Source organism: Eriocheir sinensis, unplaced genomic scaffold (genome assembly GCF_024679095.1).
Source record: "Eriocheir sinensis breed Jianghai 21 unplaced genomic scaffold, ASM2467909v1 Scaffold544, whole genome shotgun sequence".
Taxonomy (NCBI): Eukaryota; Metazoa; Arthropoda; class Malacostraca; order Decapoda; family Varunidae; genus Eriocheir; species Eriocheir sinensis.
The window spans coordinates 202,501-218,034 of NW_026111881.1; the positions used below are offsets into that span (position 1 = coordinate 202,501).

General features: G+C 44.3%; 1 protein-coding gene across 4 annotated transcripts in view; it reads left to right on the forward strand.

The window, feature by feature from the left end:
* LOC126993018 (dedicator of cytokinesis protein 1-like) overlaps positions 1-15,534 on the forward strand; it is a 111,566-nt gene that overhangs the window by 22,200 nt on the left and 73,832 nt on the right. For all 4 annotated transcript variants that reach the window (XM_050851843.1, XM_050851844.1, XM_050851846.1 and 1 more), the window contains exons 15-19: positions 769-983; positions 2,216-2,319; positions 11,156-11,446; positions 12,789-12,965; positions 14,356-14,530. In XM_050851843.1, coding sequence (XP_050707800.1) covers positions 769-983; positions 2,216-2,319; positions 11,156-11,446; positions 12,789-12,965; positions 14,356-14,530 — 962 coding nt within the window. The remainder of the gene's footprint in view (positions 1-768; positions 984-2,215; positions 2,320-11,155; positions 11,447-12,788; positions 12,966-14,355; positions 14,531-15,534) is intronic.

The window sequence follows — 15,534 nt, forward strand, 5'->3', positions numbered from 1 at the left end:
TTTTCCTGAACCACCACCACCACCACCAGGCAGTACCTTCACCCACCACCCAACACCGCCATAAACAACCACACAACACCACCATCATCACCACCACTGCACATTATTTTTACTTTCTACTCCGTTATTCTATCGTATTTCACTTCTTCCCTCGAGCTGCGTCCTTTACCATAAAAAACGCATCCCTTACACCATCATCACCACCACTGCACATCATTTTTACTTTCTACTCCGTTATTTTCTCTTATTTCACTTCTTCCCTCGAGCTGCGTCCTTTACCATAAAAAACGCATCCCTTACACCATCATCACCACCACTGCACATCATTTTTACTTCCTACTCCGTTATTTTCTCTTATTTCACTTCTTCCCTTGAGCTGCGTCCTTTACCACTCTGATAACACTCTGATAACACCGCCTTAGTCACCCCTCTGCAGCGTTGCCAAATTATCGTACTCATCGCATATCATTTCCGTAGCTGCTGATCGATAACTATAACAACAAAGAACAAAAATCATCAATATCCAACAGTTTTAGCACTAACTTTGATTTTCTCACGTTACTTGTGTAGGTACGAGAGTTTGAGGCGTAAAAATGATCGATACGACATGTGGTTGATACGATAATTTGGTAACTCTGCCCCTCCGGTATCCACGCTCAAGTGTTCTATAGGTTTATCAATAGCTGTGTCTTAATCACCCTTTCGTTAATGTCACGTTCGATGATTTTACGCGTTTATTGATAGCGTATTGATCTCATTCCTTCACAGCCGAGTTGCTTCAGTTGCTGGAGTGGCGTCGGATGGAGTCTAGCAGCGGCTCACGGCAGAACAACGCCAAGCTGGAGGCATGTTTACAAGGTCTGGTGCGGGTCCCAAACGACGAGCTAATGGTCTTCTTGCAGGACACTCTCGACGTCTTGCTGGATATCCTCATGAGCAACTCCTCGGGCGATTACAGTGACAACCGTGTCTTCGAGGCCTTGGTAGGTGAAGGGTGTGGGGGAGGGTCAGGTGTATGGGTGTGTGTGTCTTGTGTTACCCTGTCCACTGCGATTGCCACGGATTTGGCCTTCACTGGTAGCCTGGTAACATATGCTCCTAGGTCCTCTGCCTCTGTGGTGGATAGTGGAGTGTTTCCCATGTGGTATTGGTGTGCTGGATATCCCTTCACTGGTAGCCTGGTAACATACACTCCCAGGTCTTTCTCTGCCTCTGTGGTGGATAGTGGAGTGTTCCCCATGTGGTATTGTTGTGCTGGATATCCCTTCACTGGTAGCCTGGTAACATACACTCCCAGGTCTTTCTCTGCCTCTGTGGTGGATAGTGGAGTGTTTCCCATGTGGTATTGGTGTGCTGGATATCCCTTCACTGGTAGCCTGGTAACATACACTCCCAGGTCTTTCTCTGCCTCTGTGGTGGATAGTTGAGTGTTCCCCATGTGGTATTGGTGTGCTGGATATCCCTTCACTGGTAGCCTGGTAACATACACTCCCAGGTCTTTCTCTGCCTCTGTGGTGGATAGTGGAGTGTTTCCCATGTGGTATTGGTGTGCTGGATATCCCCTCCCAAGGTGCAGGACTTTACATTTACCTTCATTGAATTGTAGCAGCCACTTTTTGTTCCATTCCTGTAGCTTGGTGATGTCTTATAGAAGGAAAGGAAAGAGAGAGGAAAGAGAAGAAGGGGGTGAATAGAGATGGAAAGAAATGGAGAACAGAAGGAGGGAAGGAGGGAAAATGAGAAAGAGAAGGAAGGAATAGAGAAAAGAGAAAAAGGAGAGGAAGGGAAAAAAAGTGGAAAGGAGGGAAGATTAGAAAGGGAAGGAAGGAATAGAGGAAAGAAAGAAGGAGGAGGAGGGAAGGGAAGAACATGAAGGAAGAAATGGGTTGGTATCTCCATGGCAATATCTCGTGTTATAAAAAAAAATACTGATAAACAACTCAACCAACATTGCCAGATTGTCGTACTCAGCTTCCTATGTTTTCCAATTTCCAACCCCTATCCTGCCTCCTCAACCCCAATAACTGCCTTCATATATAGGTATCGTTAAAGCGGTTAATTAATGGTGTTTTTTGGCAATGCTATGGCTCAGAAAACGGTAAGCACGAGGCTCTGAGTACGGTAATCTTGCAGTGGTGGACTCGACTGACACAAGTATACTCTACACTCCTGCTCCTTCACCTCTTCTAATCCCTCCCATCATCTTCATCCACAGGTGTACGTCATCACCATCGCCACAGATAAGAACAAGCACGAGGCCTTTCAACCTGTTCTCGAGACCTACATCCAGGAGAACTTCCACGCTAACCTCGCCTACAAGTATGTAATGGTGGGAGTTATGTTTTCTCTCTTAACCCGTCCGCTGCGATTGGCACGGATTTGGCCTTCACTGGTAGCCTGGTGACATATGCTCCCAGGTCTTTCTCTGTCTCTGTGGTGGATAGTGGAGTGTTTCCCATGTGGTATTGGTGTGCTGGATATCCCTTCACTGGTAGCCTGGTAACATACACTCCCAGGTCTTTCTCTGCCTCTGTGGTGGATAGTGGAGTGTTTCCCATGTGGTATTGGTGTGCTGGATATCCCTTCACTGGTAGCCTGGTAACATACACTCCCAGGTCTTTCTCTGCCTCTGTGGTGGATAGTGGAGTGTTTCCCATGTGGTATTGATGTGCTGGATATCCCTTCACTGGTAGCCTGGTAACATACACTCCCAGGTCTTTCTCTGCCTCTGTGGTGGATAGTGGAGTGTTTCCCATGTGGTATTGGTGTGCTGGATTTCCCTTCACTGGTAGCCTGGTAACATACACTCCCAGGTCTTTCTCTGCCTCTGTGGTGGATAGTGGAGTGTTTCCCATGTGGTATTGGTGTGCTGGATATCCCTTCACTGGTAGCCTGGTAACATACACTCCCAGGTCTTTCTCTGTCTCTGTGGTGGATAGTGGAGTGTTCCCCATGTGGTATTGGTGTGCTGGATATCCCCTCCTACAGTGCATAACTTTACATTTTTCCTCATTGAATTGTAGCAGCCACTTTTTGTTCCATTCCTGTAGCTTGGTGATGTCTTCATGTAGGAAATCCACAGTCAAGGGGTTAAGACAGTCCTTATCTTTGCAACACTGATTCTTTTTTCCTACCTTTCTTTCCCTCTTAACAGCATTAACTTTTTTCCTAGTCCTTCTTTCCCTCCAGACAGCAAGCTCATTTTTGTACCTTTTTCCTAGTTCTCTCTTTTTTACATCCTCAAGTCTCATTAACTTATCCCTGTCCTTTTCTCCCTCTTCTTGTAGGAAATCCGCAGTCATGGGGTCAATAGCAAGCTTATTTTTTGGACTCTTTTCCCTTGTTCTCCCTCATTTAACCTCATTTATGTACTCAAACTTCACCAACTTCCTCCCTGTCCTCTCCTTCTCCAGCACCTACTCTACCCAATCCTTCTTTCCCCCTAACAGCAAGCTTATTTTTTGGACTCTTTTCCCTTGTTCTCCCTCATTTAACCTCATTTATGTACTCAAACTTCACCAACTTCTTCCCTGTCCTCTCCTTCTCCAGCACCTACTCTACCCAATCCTTCTTTCCCCCTAACAGCAAGCTTATGTTTTGGACTCTTTTTCCCTTATTCTCCCTTTTTTAACGTCATTTATGTACTCAAACTTCACCAACTTCTTCCCTGTCCTCTCCTACTCCAGCACTAACCCTACCCAATCCTTCTTTCCCCCTAACAGCAAGCTTATTTTTCGGACTCTTTTTTTCCCTTGTTTTCCCTCATTTAACCTCATTTATGTACTCAAACTTCACCAACTTCTTCCCTGTCCTTTCCCACTTCTGGACTAACCCTACCCAATCCTTCTTTCCTCCTAACAGCAAGCTTATTTTTTGTACTTTTCCCTTGTTTTCCCTCATTTAACCTCATTTATGTACTCAAACTTCACCAACTTCTTCCCTGTCCTTTCCCACTCCAGCACTAACCCTACCCAATCCTTCTTTCCCCCCAACAGCAAGCTTATTTTTCGGACTCTTTTTCCCTTGTTTTCCCTCTTTTAACCTCATTTATGTACTCAAACTTCACCAACTTCTTCCCTGTCCTCTCCTTCTCCAGCACTAACTCTACCCAGTCCTTCTTTCCCCCTAACAGCAAGCTTATTTTTTGTACTTTTTCCCTTGTTTTCCCTCATTTAACCTCATTTATGTACTCAAACTTCACCAACTTCTTCCCTGTCCTTTCCCACTTCCGGACTAACCCTACCCAATCCTTCTTTCCCCCCAACAGCAAGCTTATTTTTCGGACTCTTTTTTTCCCTTGTTTTCCCTCTTTTAACCTCATTTATGTACTCAAACTTCACCAACTTCTTCCCTGTCCTTTCCTGCTTCCGGACTAACCCTACCCAATCCTTCTTTCCCCCTAACAGCAAGCTTATTTTTTGGACCCTTTTTCCCTTGTTTTCCCTCATTTAACCTCATTTATGTACTCAAACTTCACCAACTTCTTCCCTGTCCTCTCCTTCTCCAGCACCTACTCTACCCAATCCTTCTTTCCCCCCAACAGCAAGCTTATTTTTCGAACTCTTTTTCCCTTGTTTTCCCACATTTAACCTCATTTATGTACTCAAACTTCACCAACTTCTTCCCTGTCCTCTCTTACTCCAGCACTAACCCTTCCCAATCCTTCTTTCCTCCTAACAGCAAGCTTATTTTTCGGACTCTTTTTCCCTTGTTTTCCCTCATCTAACCTCATTTATGTACTCAAACTTCACCAACTTCTTCCCTGTCCTCTCCCACTCAGCACTAACCCTACCCAATCATTCTTTCCCCCTAACAGCAAGCTTATTTTTTGGACTCTTTTCCCTTGTTTTCCCTCATTTAACTTCATTTATGTACTCAAACTTCACCAACTTCTTCCCTGTCCTCTTCTACTCCAGCACTAACTCTACCCAGTCCTTCTTTCCCCCTAACAGCAAGCTTATTTTTCGGACTCTTTTCCCTTGTTTTCCCTCATTTAACCTCATTTATGTACTCAAACTTCACCAACTTCTTCCCTGTCCTTTCCTGCTTCGGGACTAACCCTACCCAATCCTTCTTTCCTCCTAACAGCAAGCTTATTTTTCGGACTCTTTTTTCCCTTGTTTTTCCTCATTTAACCTCATTTATGTACTCAAACTTCACCAACTTCTTCCCTGTCCTCTCCCACTCCAGCACTAACCCTACCCAATCCTGCTTTCCTCCTAACAGCAAGCTTATTTTTTGGACTTTTTTTTCCCTTGTTTTCCCTTTTTTAACCTCATTTATGTACTCAAACTTCACCAACTTCTTCCCTGTCCTCTCCCACTCCAGCACTAACCCTACCCAATCCTGCTTTCCTCCTAACAGCAAGCTTATTTTTTGGACTCTTTTTCCCTTGTTTTCCCTCATTTAACCTCATTTATGTACTCAAACTTCACCAACTTCTTCCCTGTCCTTTCCCACTTCCGGACTAACTCTACCCAATCCTTCTTTCCCCCTAACAGCAAGCTTATTTTTTAGACTCTTTTTCCCTTGTTTTCCCACATTTAACCTCATTTATGTACTCAAACTTCACCAACTTCTTCCCTGTCCTCTCCTACTCCAGCACTAACTCTACCTGATCCTTCTTTCCCTTAACAGCAAGCTTATTTTTTGGACTCTTTTTCTCTTGTTTTCCCTCATTTAACCTCATTTATGTACTCAAACTTCACCAACTTCTTCCCTCTCCTTTCCTGCTTCCGGACTAACCCTACCCAATCCTTCTTTCCCCATAACAGCAAGCTTATTTTTCGGACTCTTTTTCCCTTGTTTTCCCTCATTTGACCTCATTTATGTACTCAAACTTCACCAACTTCTTCCCTGTCCTCTCCTTCTCCAGCACCTACTCTACCCAATCCTTCTTTCCCCCTAACAGCAAGCTTATTTTTCGGACTCTTTTTCCCTTGTTTTCCCTCATTTGACCTCATTTATGTACTCAAACTTCACCAACTTCTTCCCTGTCCTCTCCTTCTCCAGCACCTACTCTGCCCAATCCTTCTTTCCCCCTAACAGCAAGCTTATTTTTCGGACTCTTTTTCCCTTGTTTTCCCTCATTTAACCTCATTTATGTACTCAAACTTCACCAACTTCTTCCCTGTCCTCTTCTACTCCAGCACTAACCCTACCCAATCCTTCTTTCCCCCTAACAGCAAGCTTATTTTTTGGACTCTTTTTTCCCTTGTTTTCCCTCTTTTAACCTCATTTATGTACTCAAACTTCACCAACTTCTTCCCTGTCCTTTCCTGCTTCCGGACTAGCTCTACCCAATCCTTCTTTCCCTTAACAGCAAGCTTATATTTTGGACTCTTTTTCCCTTGTTTTCCCTCATTTAACCTCATTTATGTACTCAAACTTCACCAACTTCTTCCCTGTCCTCTCCCACTTCCGGACTAACTCTATCCAATCCTTCTTTCCCTTAACAGCAAGCTTATTTTTTGGACTCTTTTTCTCTTGTTCTCCCTCATTTAACTTCATTTATGTACTCAAACTTCACCAACTTCTTCCCTGTCCTCTCCTTCTCCAGCACCTACTCTACCCAATCCTTCTTTCCCCCTAACAGCAAGCTTATTTTTTGGACTCTTTTCCCTTGTTTTCCCTCATTTAACCTCATTTATGTACTCAAACTTCACCAACTTCTTCCCTGTCCTCTTCTACTCCAGCACTAACCCTTCCCAATCCTTCTTTCCTCCTAACAGCAAGCTTATTTTTCGGACTCTTTTCCCTTGTTTTCCCTTTTTTAACCTCATTTATGTACTCAAACTTCACCAACTTCTTCCCTGTCCTTTCCTGCTTCCGGACTAACCCTACCCAATCCTTCTTTCCCCCTAACAGCAAGCTTATTTTTCGGACTCTTTTTCCCTTGTTCTCCCTTTTTTAACCTCATTTATGTACTCAAACTTCACCAACTTCTTCCCTGTCCTCTTCTACTCCAGCACCTACTCTACCCAATCATTCTTTCCTCCTAACAGCAAGCTTATTTTTTGGACTCTTTTCCCTTGTTTTCCCTCTTTTAACCTCATTTATGTACTCAAACTTCACCAACTTCTTCCCTGTCCTCTCCTACTCCAGTACTAACTTGACCCAATCCTTCTTTCCCTTAACAGCAAGCTTATATTTTGGACTCTTTTTCCCTTGTTTTCCCTCTTTTAACTTCATTTATGTACTCAAACTTCACCAACTTCTTCCCTGTCCTCTCCCACTCCAGCACTAACTCTACCTGATCCTTCTTTCCCCCTAACAGCAAGCTTATTTTTTGGACTCTTTTTCCCGTGTTTTCCCTCATTTAACTTCATTTATGTACTCAAACTTCACCAACTTCTTCCCTGTCCTTTCCTGCTTCCGGACTAACTCTACCCAATCCTTCTTTCCCCCTAACAGCAAGCTTATTTTTTGTACTTTTTCCCTTGTTTTCCCTCATTTAACTTCATTTATGTACTCAAACTTCACCAACTTCTTCCCTGTCCTCTCCTTCTCCAGCACTAACTCTACCCAATCCTTCTTTCCCCCCAACAGCAAGCTTATTTTTCGGACTCTTTTCCCTTGTTTTCCCTCATTTAACCTCATTTATGTACTCAAACTTCACCAACTTCTTCCCTGTCCTCTTCTACTCCAGCACTAACCCTACCCAATCCTTCTTTCCCCCTAACAGCAAGCTTATTTTTCAGACTCTTTTTCCCTTGTTTTCCCTCATTTAACTTCATTTATGTACTCAAACTTCACCAACTTCTTCCCTGTCCTCTTCTACTCCAGCACCTACTCTACCCAATCCTTCTTTCCCCCTAACAGCAAGCTTATTTTTCAGACTCTTTTTCCCTTGTTTTCCCTCATTTAACCTCATTTATGTACTCAAACTTCACCAACTTCTTCCCTGTCCTTTCCCACTTCTGGACTAACTCTACCCAATCTTTCTTTCCCCCTAACAGCAAGCTTATTTTTCGGACTCTTTTTCCCTTGTTCTCCCTTTTTTAACCTCATTTATGTACTCAAACTTCACCAACTTCTTCCCTGTCCTCTTCTACTCCAGCACTAACTCTACCCAGTCCTTCTTTCCCCCTAACAGCAAGCTTATTTTTTGTATTTTTTTTTCCCTTGTTTTCCCTCTTTTAACCTCATTTATGTACTCAAACTTCACCAACTTCTTCCCTGTCCTCTCCTACTTCCGGACTAACCCTACCCAATCCTTCTTTCCCCCTAACAGCAAGCTTATTTTTCGGACTCTTTTTCCCTTGTTTTCCCTCATTTAACCTCATTTATGTACTCAAACTTCACCAACTTCTTCCCTGTCCTCTCCCACTCCAGCACTAACTCTACCCAATCCTTCTTTCCCGCTAACAGCAAGCTTATTTTATGTACTTTTTCCCTTGTTTTCCCTCTTTTAACTTCATTTATGTACTCAAACTTCACCAACTTCTTCCCTGTCCTCTCCTACTCCAGTACTAACTTGACCCAATCCTTCTTTCCCCCTAACAGCAAGCTTATTTTTTGGACTCTTTTTCCCTTGTTTTCCCTCATTTAACCTCATTTATGTACTCAAACTTCACCAACTTCTTCCCTGTCCTTTCCCACTTCTGGACTAACTCTACCCAATCCTTCTTTCCCCCTAACAGCAAGCTTATTTTTTGGACTCTTTTTCCCTTGTTTTCCCTCATTTAACCTCATTTTTGTACTCAAACTTCACCAACTTCTTCCCTGTCCTCTTCTACTCCAGCACTAACCCTTCCCAATCCTTCTTTCCCCCTAACAGCAAGCTTATTTTTCGGACTCTTTTTCCCTTGTTTTCCCTCATTTAACCTCATTTATGTACTCAAACTTCACCAACTTCTTCCCTGTCCTTTCCCACTTCTGGACTAACCCTACCCAATCCTTCTTTCCCCCTAACAGCAAGCTTATTTTTTGGACCCTTTTTCCCTTGTTTTCCCTCATTTAACCTCATTTATGTACTCAAACTTCACCAACTTCTTCCCTGTCCTCTTCCACTCCAGCACTAACCCTACCCAATCCTTCTTTCCCCCTAACAGCAAGCTTATTTTTTGGACTCTTTTTCCCTTGTTTTCCCTCTTTTAACCTCATTTATGTACTCAAACTTCACCAACTTCTTCCCTGTCCTTTCCCACTTCCGGACTAACCCTACCCAATCCTTCTTTCCCCCCAACAGCAAGCTTATTTTTCGGACTCTTTTTTTCCCTTGTTTTCCCTCTTTTAACCTCATTTATGTACTCAAACTTCACCAACTTCTTCCCTGTCCTTTCCTGCTTCCGGACTAACCCTACCCAATCCTTCTTTCCCCCTAACAGCAAGCTTATTTTTTGGACCCTTTTTCCCTTGTTTTCCCTCATTTAACCTCATTTATGTACTCAAACTTCACCAACTTCTTCCCTGTCCTCTCCTTCTCCAGCACCTACTCTACCCAATCCTTCTTTCCCCCAAACAGCAAGCTTATTTTTAGTACTCTTTACCCTTGTTTTCCCACATTTAACCTCATTTATGTACTCAAACTTCACCAACTTCTTCCCTGTCCTCTCTTACTCCAGCACTAACCCTTCCCAATCCTTCTTTCCTCCTAACAGCAAGCTTATTTTTCGGACTCTTTTTCCCTTGTTTTCCCACATTTAACCTCATTTATGTACTCAAACTTCACCAACTTCTTCCCTGTCCTCTCCCACTCAGCACTAACCCTACCCAATCATTCTTTCCCCCTAACAGCAAGCTTATTTTTCGGACTCTTTTTCCCTTGTTTTCCCTCATTTAACCTCATTTGTGTACTCAAACTTCACCAACTTCTTCCCTGTCCTTTCCCACTTCTGGACTAACTCTACCCAATCCTTCTTTCCCCCTAACAGCAAGCTTATTTTTTGGACTCTTTTTCCCTTGTTTTCCCTCTTTTAACCTCATTTATGTACTCAAACTTCACCAACTTCTTCTCTGTCCTCTCCTTCTCCAGCACCTACTCTACCCAATCCTTCTTTCCCCCTAACAGCAAGCTTATTTTTTGGACTCTTTTTCCCTGGTTTTCCCTCATTTAACTTCATTTATGTACTCAAACTTCACCAACTTCTTCCCTGTCCTCTTCTACTCCAGCACTAACCCTACCCAATCCTTCTTTCCTCCTAACAGCAAGCTTATTTTTTGGACTCTTTTTTTTCCCTTGTTTTCCCTTTTTTAACCTCATTTATGTACTCAAACTTCACCAACTTCTTCCCTGTCCTCTCCTACTCCAGCACTAACCCTACCCAATCCTTCTTTCCTCCTAACAGCAAGCTTATTTTTCGGACTCTTTTCCCTTGTTTTCCCTCATTTAACCTCATTTATGTACTCAAACTTCACCAACTTCTTCCCTGTCCTCTCCCACTTCCGGACTAACCCTACCCAATCCTTCTTTCCTCCTAACAGCAAGCTTATTTTTCGGACTCTTTTCCCTTGTTTTCCCTCATTTAACCTCATTTATGTACTCAAACTTCACCAACTTCTTCCCTGTCCTCTTCTACTCCAGCACTAACCCTACCCAATCCTTCTTTCCCCCTGACAACAAGCTTATATTTTGGACTCTTTTTCCCTTGTTTACCCTCATTTAACTTCATTTATGTACTCAAACTTCACCAACTTCTTCCCTGTCCTCTCCTTCTCCAGCACCTACTCTACCCAATCCTTCTTTCCCCCTAACAGCAAGCTTATTTTTCGGACTCTTTTTTTCCCTTGTTTTCCCTCATCTAACCTCATTTATGTACTCAAACTTCACCAACTTCTTCCCTGTCCTCTCCTACTCCAGCACTAACTCTACCCAATCCTTCTTTCCCCCTGACAACAAGCTCCGTTATCTACCCAACCATACTAACCTTTCCCTCTCCCTCTTAACAGTAAGCTCCGTTATCTACCCAAGTATACTAACCTTCCCCTCTCCCTCTTAACAGTAAGTTCCTTTATCTACCCAAGCATACTAACCTTCCCCTCTCCCTCTTAACAGTAAGCTCCGTTATCTACCCAAGCATACTAACCTTTCCCTCTCCCTCTTAACAGTAAGCTCCGTTATCTACCCAAGCATACTAACCTTCCCCTCTCCCTCTTAACAGTAAGCTCCGTTATCTACCCAAGCATACCAACCTTTCCCTCTCCCTCTTAACAGCAAACTCATCTACGTTCTCAAGTATTACGTGCAGGAGGGCGCCAAGCTGACAGACGACGACAAAGACCCCAGAAGGACAGACCCGTATGATAGGAGGTCCATGGGGAGGAGGTCAGGGGAGGAGAAGGAGCTAGGGAGGCGAGCGGAGTCCATGGAGATGAGGGAAGCGGCAGGAGGTGGCAGAGAGCAGGAGGTGAGGAACACTGAGTGGCAGGAGACGCTGAAGAAGGCCATGAAGTGTCTGCCGTACCTCTTCCGCTTCATCATACGCTCCCGGGAACTGTTTGAGAAGTGAGTGGTTTTTATATTTTTTTTGAATCACTATATTGCACCCACTCTTTCTACTTTCTTGTTAGCATGTACTTCACTTAACCTTCCTGCTCTGGGCGTCTTTGCAGTAGGCGACCCCCATGTCCAGTTTTTTGGGGAAAATTTAGGATCATGTTTACATTCTAATTGCAACGTAAATAAACAGAATGGAAATTAACCATATACTACTTCTAGGAGTACTCACTGTCCTCTGTTGATTGGCATTTAATAGACCACTCTAGATCCACTGGTTGTTGAGTAATCGTGAGTAGAAGTTGGTCACTTTTTTTGCCGTAGAACTAGCCCGCGTGTGGGTGTGTGCCTGTGACTCGGGCGAGAGTCTAACCCACGCTTCTTGCTCCTCGCTCCCCGTTCCACTCCGCTCCGCTCTACGCTAACCCCACTAAGACTTCTGTTTCCTAATACTTATATTTCATTGTGTTTCATTGTGTGAGCGTCGGGCGGGTGGAGGCGAGGAAGCGGGGGAGGAAAGCAAGCATTCAGACACATCGGAAAGTGGAAAATCACGCCCTTCCATCACTGCGGCTAGGGACCAACTGACTGGTGATGCCTGCACATGCCCCGGGATGCTGGGCGTGGGCTCATATCAAACTAAGCCCGCGCGTGCATTTCAAATGGTAGAAATATGCAAATACCTTCAGAGAGGACACCCAGGCTGGTATTACAAGGCACTTTGCCATATCACATCAGCTATTTCTAAAGGTCAAAGAGGGGATCAATCGGGTTCTAATGAGTGTTTTTTTAGGCTCATGGTACAGAAGAAGGGACACACTACCACCAGGGTCATAAAACTACCCCTGGAAATGCCCACAACTCCTACGAAAGCCTTGTCAAATATGTTTCCTAGGTTCATGGTACAGAAGAAGGTTCACACTACCACCAGGGTCATAAAACTACCCCTGGAAATGCCCACAACTCCTACGAAAGCCTTGTCAAATATGTTTCCTAGGTTCATGGTACAGAAGAAGGGTCACACTACCACCAGGGTCATAAAACTACCCCTGGAAATGCCCAGAACTCCTACGAAAGCCTTGTCAAATATGCGTTCTTGGGTGGCGAAATGTCTCTTAATACGACCCCCAGATTTTTTGCCAAATTTTACATGCATCCTTCCAAGAGGACACCCGGGGCGGAAGGGTTAACACACTCGTTGTTTTATGTCTCAGTCCCTATCCACAATCATCCACCTCCTCCTCCTCATCTTTCCACAGCATTCTCAACACTCACTCGTCTCTTATAATCAAAATCTTTTATGCCTTGAACGCAATCCACACATACCTACATCCACCTCGTCTTTCCGCAGCATGAAGGAGCAGGGGAAGGAGGAATTTGAGAAGAGCCTGGAGCAGCTTCTGGAGAGCATGGCCGAGATGATGAAGAACACAAGCAACGCCACTCTGGTCATACAGGCCCAGTGTCTGCGCTACATCACCACAACCATCCCCGTCATCATCACCAAGTTTGACCGCGTGAAGTTGAGGTGGGTGGTAAGCCTGGGGGTGATTGTGTGAAGGGGGGTAGGGGAGGGGGGCAGTGTGTGTGTGTGTGGGGTGGGGGGGTAGTTGGTGTGTGTGTAGGTGTGAGAGAGAGAGAGATACACATACACACACACACACACACACACACACATAATACCATGCACTTTAACCTAACATAACCTAGCGCACCCTTCTTGGTACACACACATACACACACACACACACCTAACCTCACACTCCCTTCTTCCTTCACACACACACACACACACACACACACACACACACACCCTAACATAACCTAACTTAACCTAACCTAATCTAACCTAACCTAACCTAACCTAACCTAACCTAACCTAACCTAACACACCTTTCTTCTTTCCTTTTATCTCTCCTTCCTACTATCCACTCTCTCCTTTCTTTATTCCTTTTCCCTCTCATCGTAACACTTTTCCTTCTATTTTTTTTCTTTCTCTATTCCTAACCTAACCTAACCTAACCCTTCTTCCTTCTCTCCATCCTACTACATATCTACTCTTTCTCCTCTTTCTTTATTCCTATTTATTCTTATTTATCTTTCTTTATTCCTGTTTATTTTCTTAATTCCTATATTTATTTGTAAGTAGAGGACCTGGAAACAGTGCGCAGAAGGGAAAGACTCTGATGGTTTGGACATGTAAAGAGAGCAGGGGAGGATACAGATGTGGAGTAGAGGACCTGAAAACAGTGCTCAGAAGGGAAAGACTCTGATGGTTTGGACATGTAAAGAGAGCAGGGGAGGATACAGATGTGGAGTAGAGGACCTGGAAACAGTGCTCAGAAGGGAAAGACTCTGATGGTTTGGACGTGTAAAGAGAGCAGGGGAGGATACAGATGTGGAGGAGAGGACCTGGAAACAGTGCTCTGAAGGGAAAGACTCTGATGGTTTGGACATGTAAAGAGAGCAGGGGAGGATACAGATGTGGAGTAGAGGACCTGGAAACAGTGCTCAGGAGGGAAAGACTCTGATGGTTTGGACATGTAAAGAGAGCAGGGGAGGATACAGATGTGGAGTAGAGGACCTGGAAACAGTGCTCAGAAGGGAAAGACTCTGATGGTTTGGTCATGTAAAGAGAGCAGGGGAGGACACAGTGCTGGGAGTTGTGGAGAGACTGGAGGTAGAAGGAAGTAGACCAGTTGGTAGACTTAGGAAAACGTGGAGAAGGTGTATACAGGAAGACTTGGGACTGAATGAGCATCGGGCGGCAGATAGAGTAGAATGGAGGAGGGCCATTAAGGGTCCAACCGCTCAGGAAGGGTGAAAACGGACTAAACGAAGCGACGATGATGATGATTTGCAACCGTTTTGTTAATCTATTTTTACTTTATTTAATCTTTCCTTCTATTCCCTTCCAGCCAAATCCTCACCAAGATGGTTGACAACCTTAACAGCCAGCGCATCCCCAAACAGCAGCTCTCCACCATACGCGAGATCGTCCACAGCGCACTCTTCCGTTTCCCCGATTGCCGCCGCGTCCTCCTTCCGTGTTTCATCAAGCATCTCCGTCGCCTCATGTCTTCCAATGATGAGGTGGGACCGGTGGGGTGGCGGGAGGGGGCACTGGTTTATTTTTATTTTATTTATTTATTTTTTTATTGGGTATTTTGTGTCAAGTTTTCTTCCTTTTGTTTTCATTTTCCTTCTCCTCCTTGTCCTTTGTTCCTCCTCCTCCTCCTCTTCCTCCTCCTTCTCTTCCTCTTCTCTTCTTCCTCTTCCTTGTCTTTCTCTTCTTCCTTATTCTCAGACTCCTCTTTATCTTCCTCTTTATCTTCTTCCTTATTATTAAACTTCTCCTCCTTCTTCTTCTCCTCCTCCATCTCTTCCTCCTCCTCCTCCTCCTCCTCCTCCTTCTCTTCCTCTTCTCTTCTTCCTCTTCCTTGTCTTTCTCCTCTTCTTCCTTATTCTCAGACTCCTCTTTATCTTCCTCTTTATCTTCTTCCTTATTATTAAACTTCTCCTCCTCCTTCTTCTTCTCCTCCTCCATCTCTTCCTCCTCCTCCTCCTCCTCCTTTTTCTTATCTTTCTCTTCCTCCTTTTTGTCTTTCTCTTCTTCCTCATTCTCAAACTTATCTTCCTCCTCCTCCTCCTCCTCCTCCTCCTCCTCCTTATCTTCCTCTTCATCTCCTTCCTTATTATTAAACTTATCTTCCTCCTTCTTCTTCTCTGCCTCTTTCTCTTCCCTTCTTCCTCCTCCTCTTCCTCCTCCTCCTCCTCTTCATCTCCTACCTCATTCGTAAACCTGTCTTCCTCCTCCTCCTCCTCCTCCTTCTCTTTCTTCTTGTTTTTTCTTCTCCTCCTCCTCCTCCTCCTCCTCCTCTTCTTCCCTTGCAGTTCTCTCTCTCTCTCTCTCTCTCTCTCTCTCTCTCTCTCTCTCTCTCTCTCTCTCTCTCTCTCTCTCTCTCTCTCTCTCTCTCTCTCTCTCTCTCTCTCTCTCTCTCTCTCTCTCTTTTCTTATTTCATTTTCTATCTTTTCTTTTATTTCTTCTCCTCTTTTTCTTTTCACTTATCCAATATTTTTTCCTTTATTCTTTCTC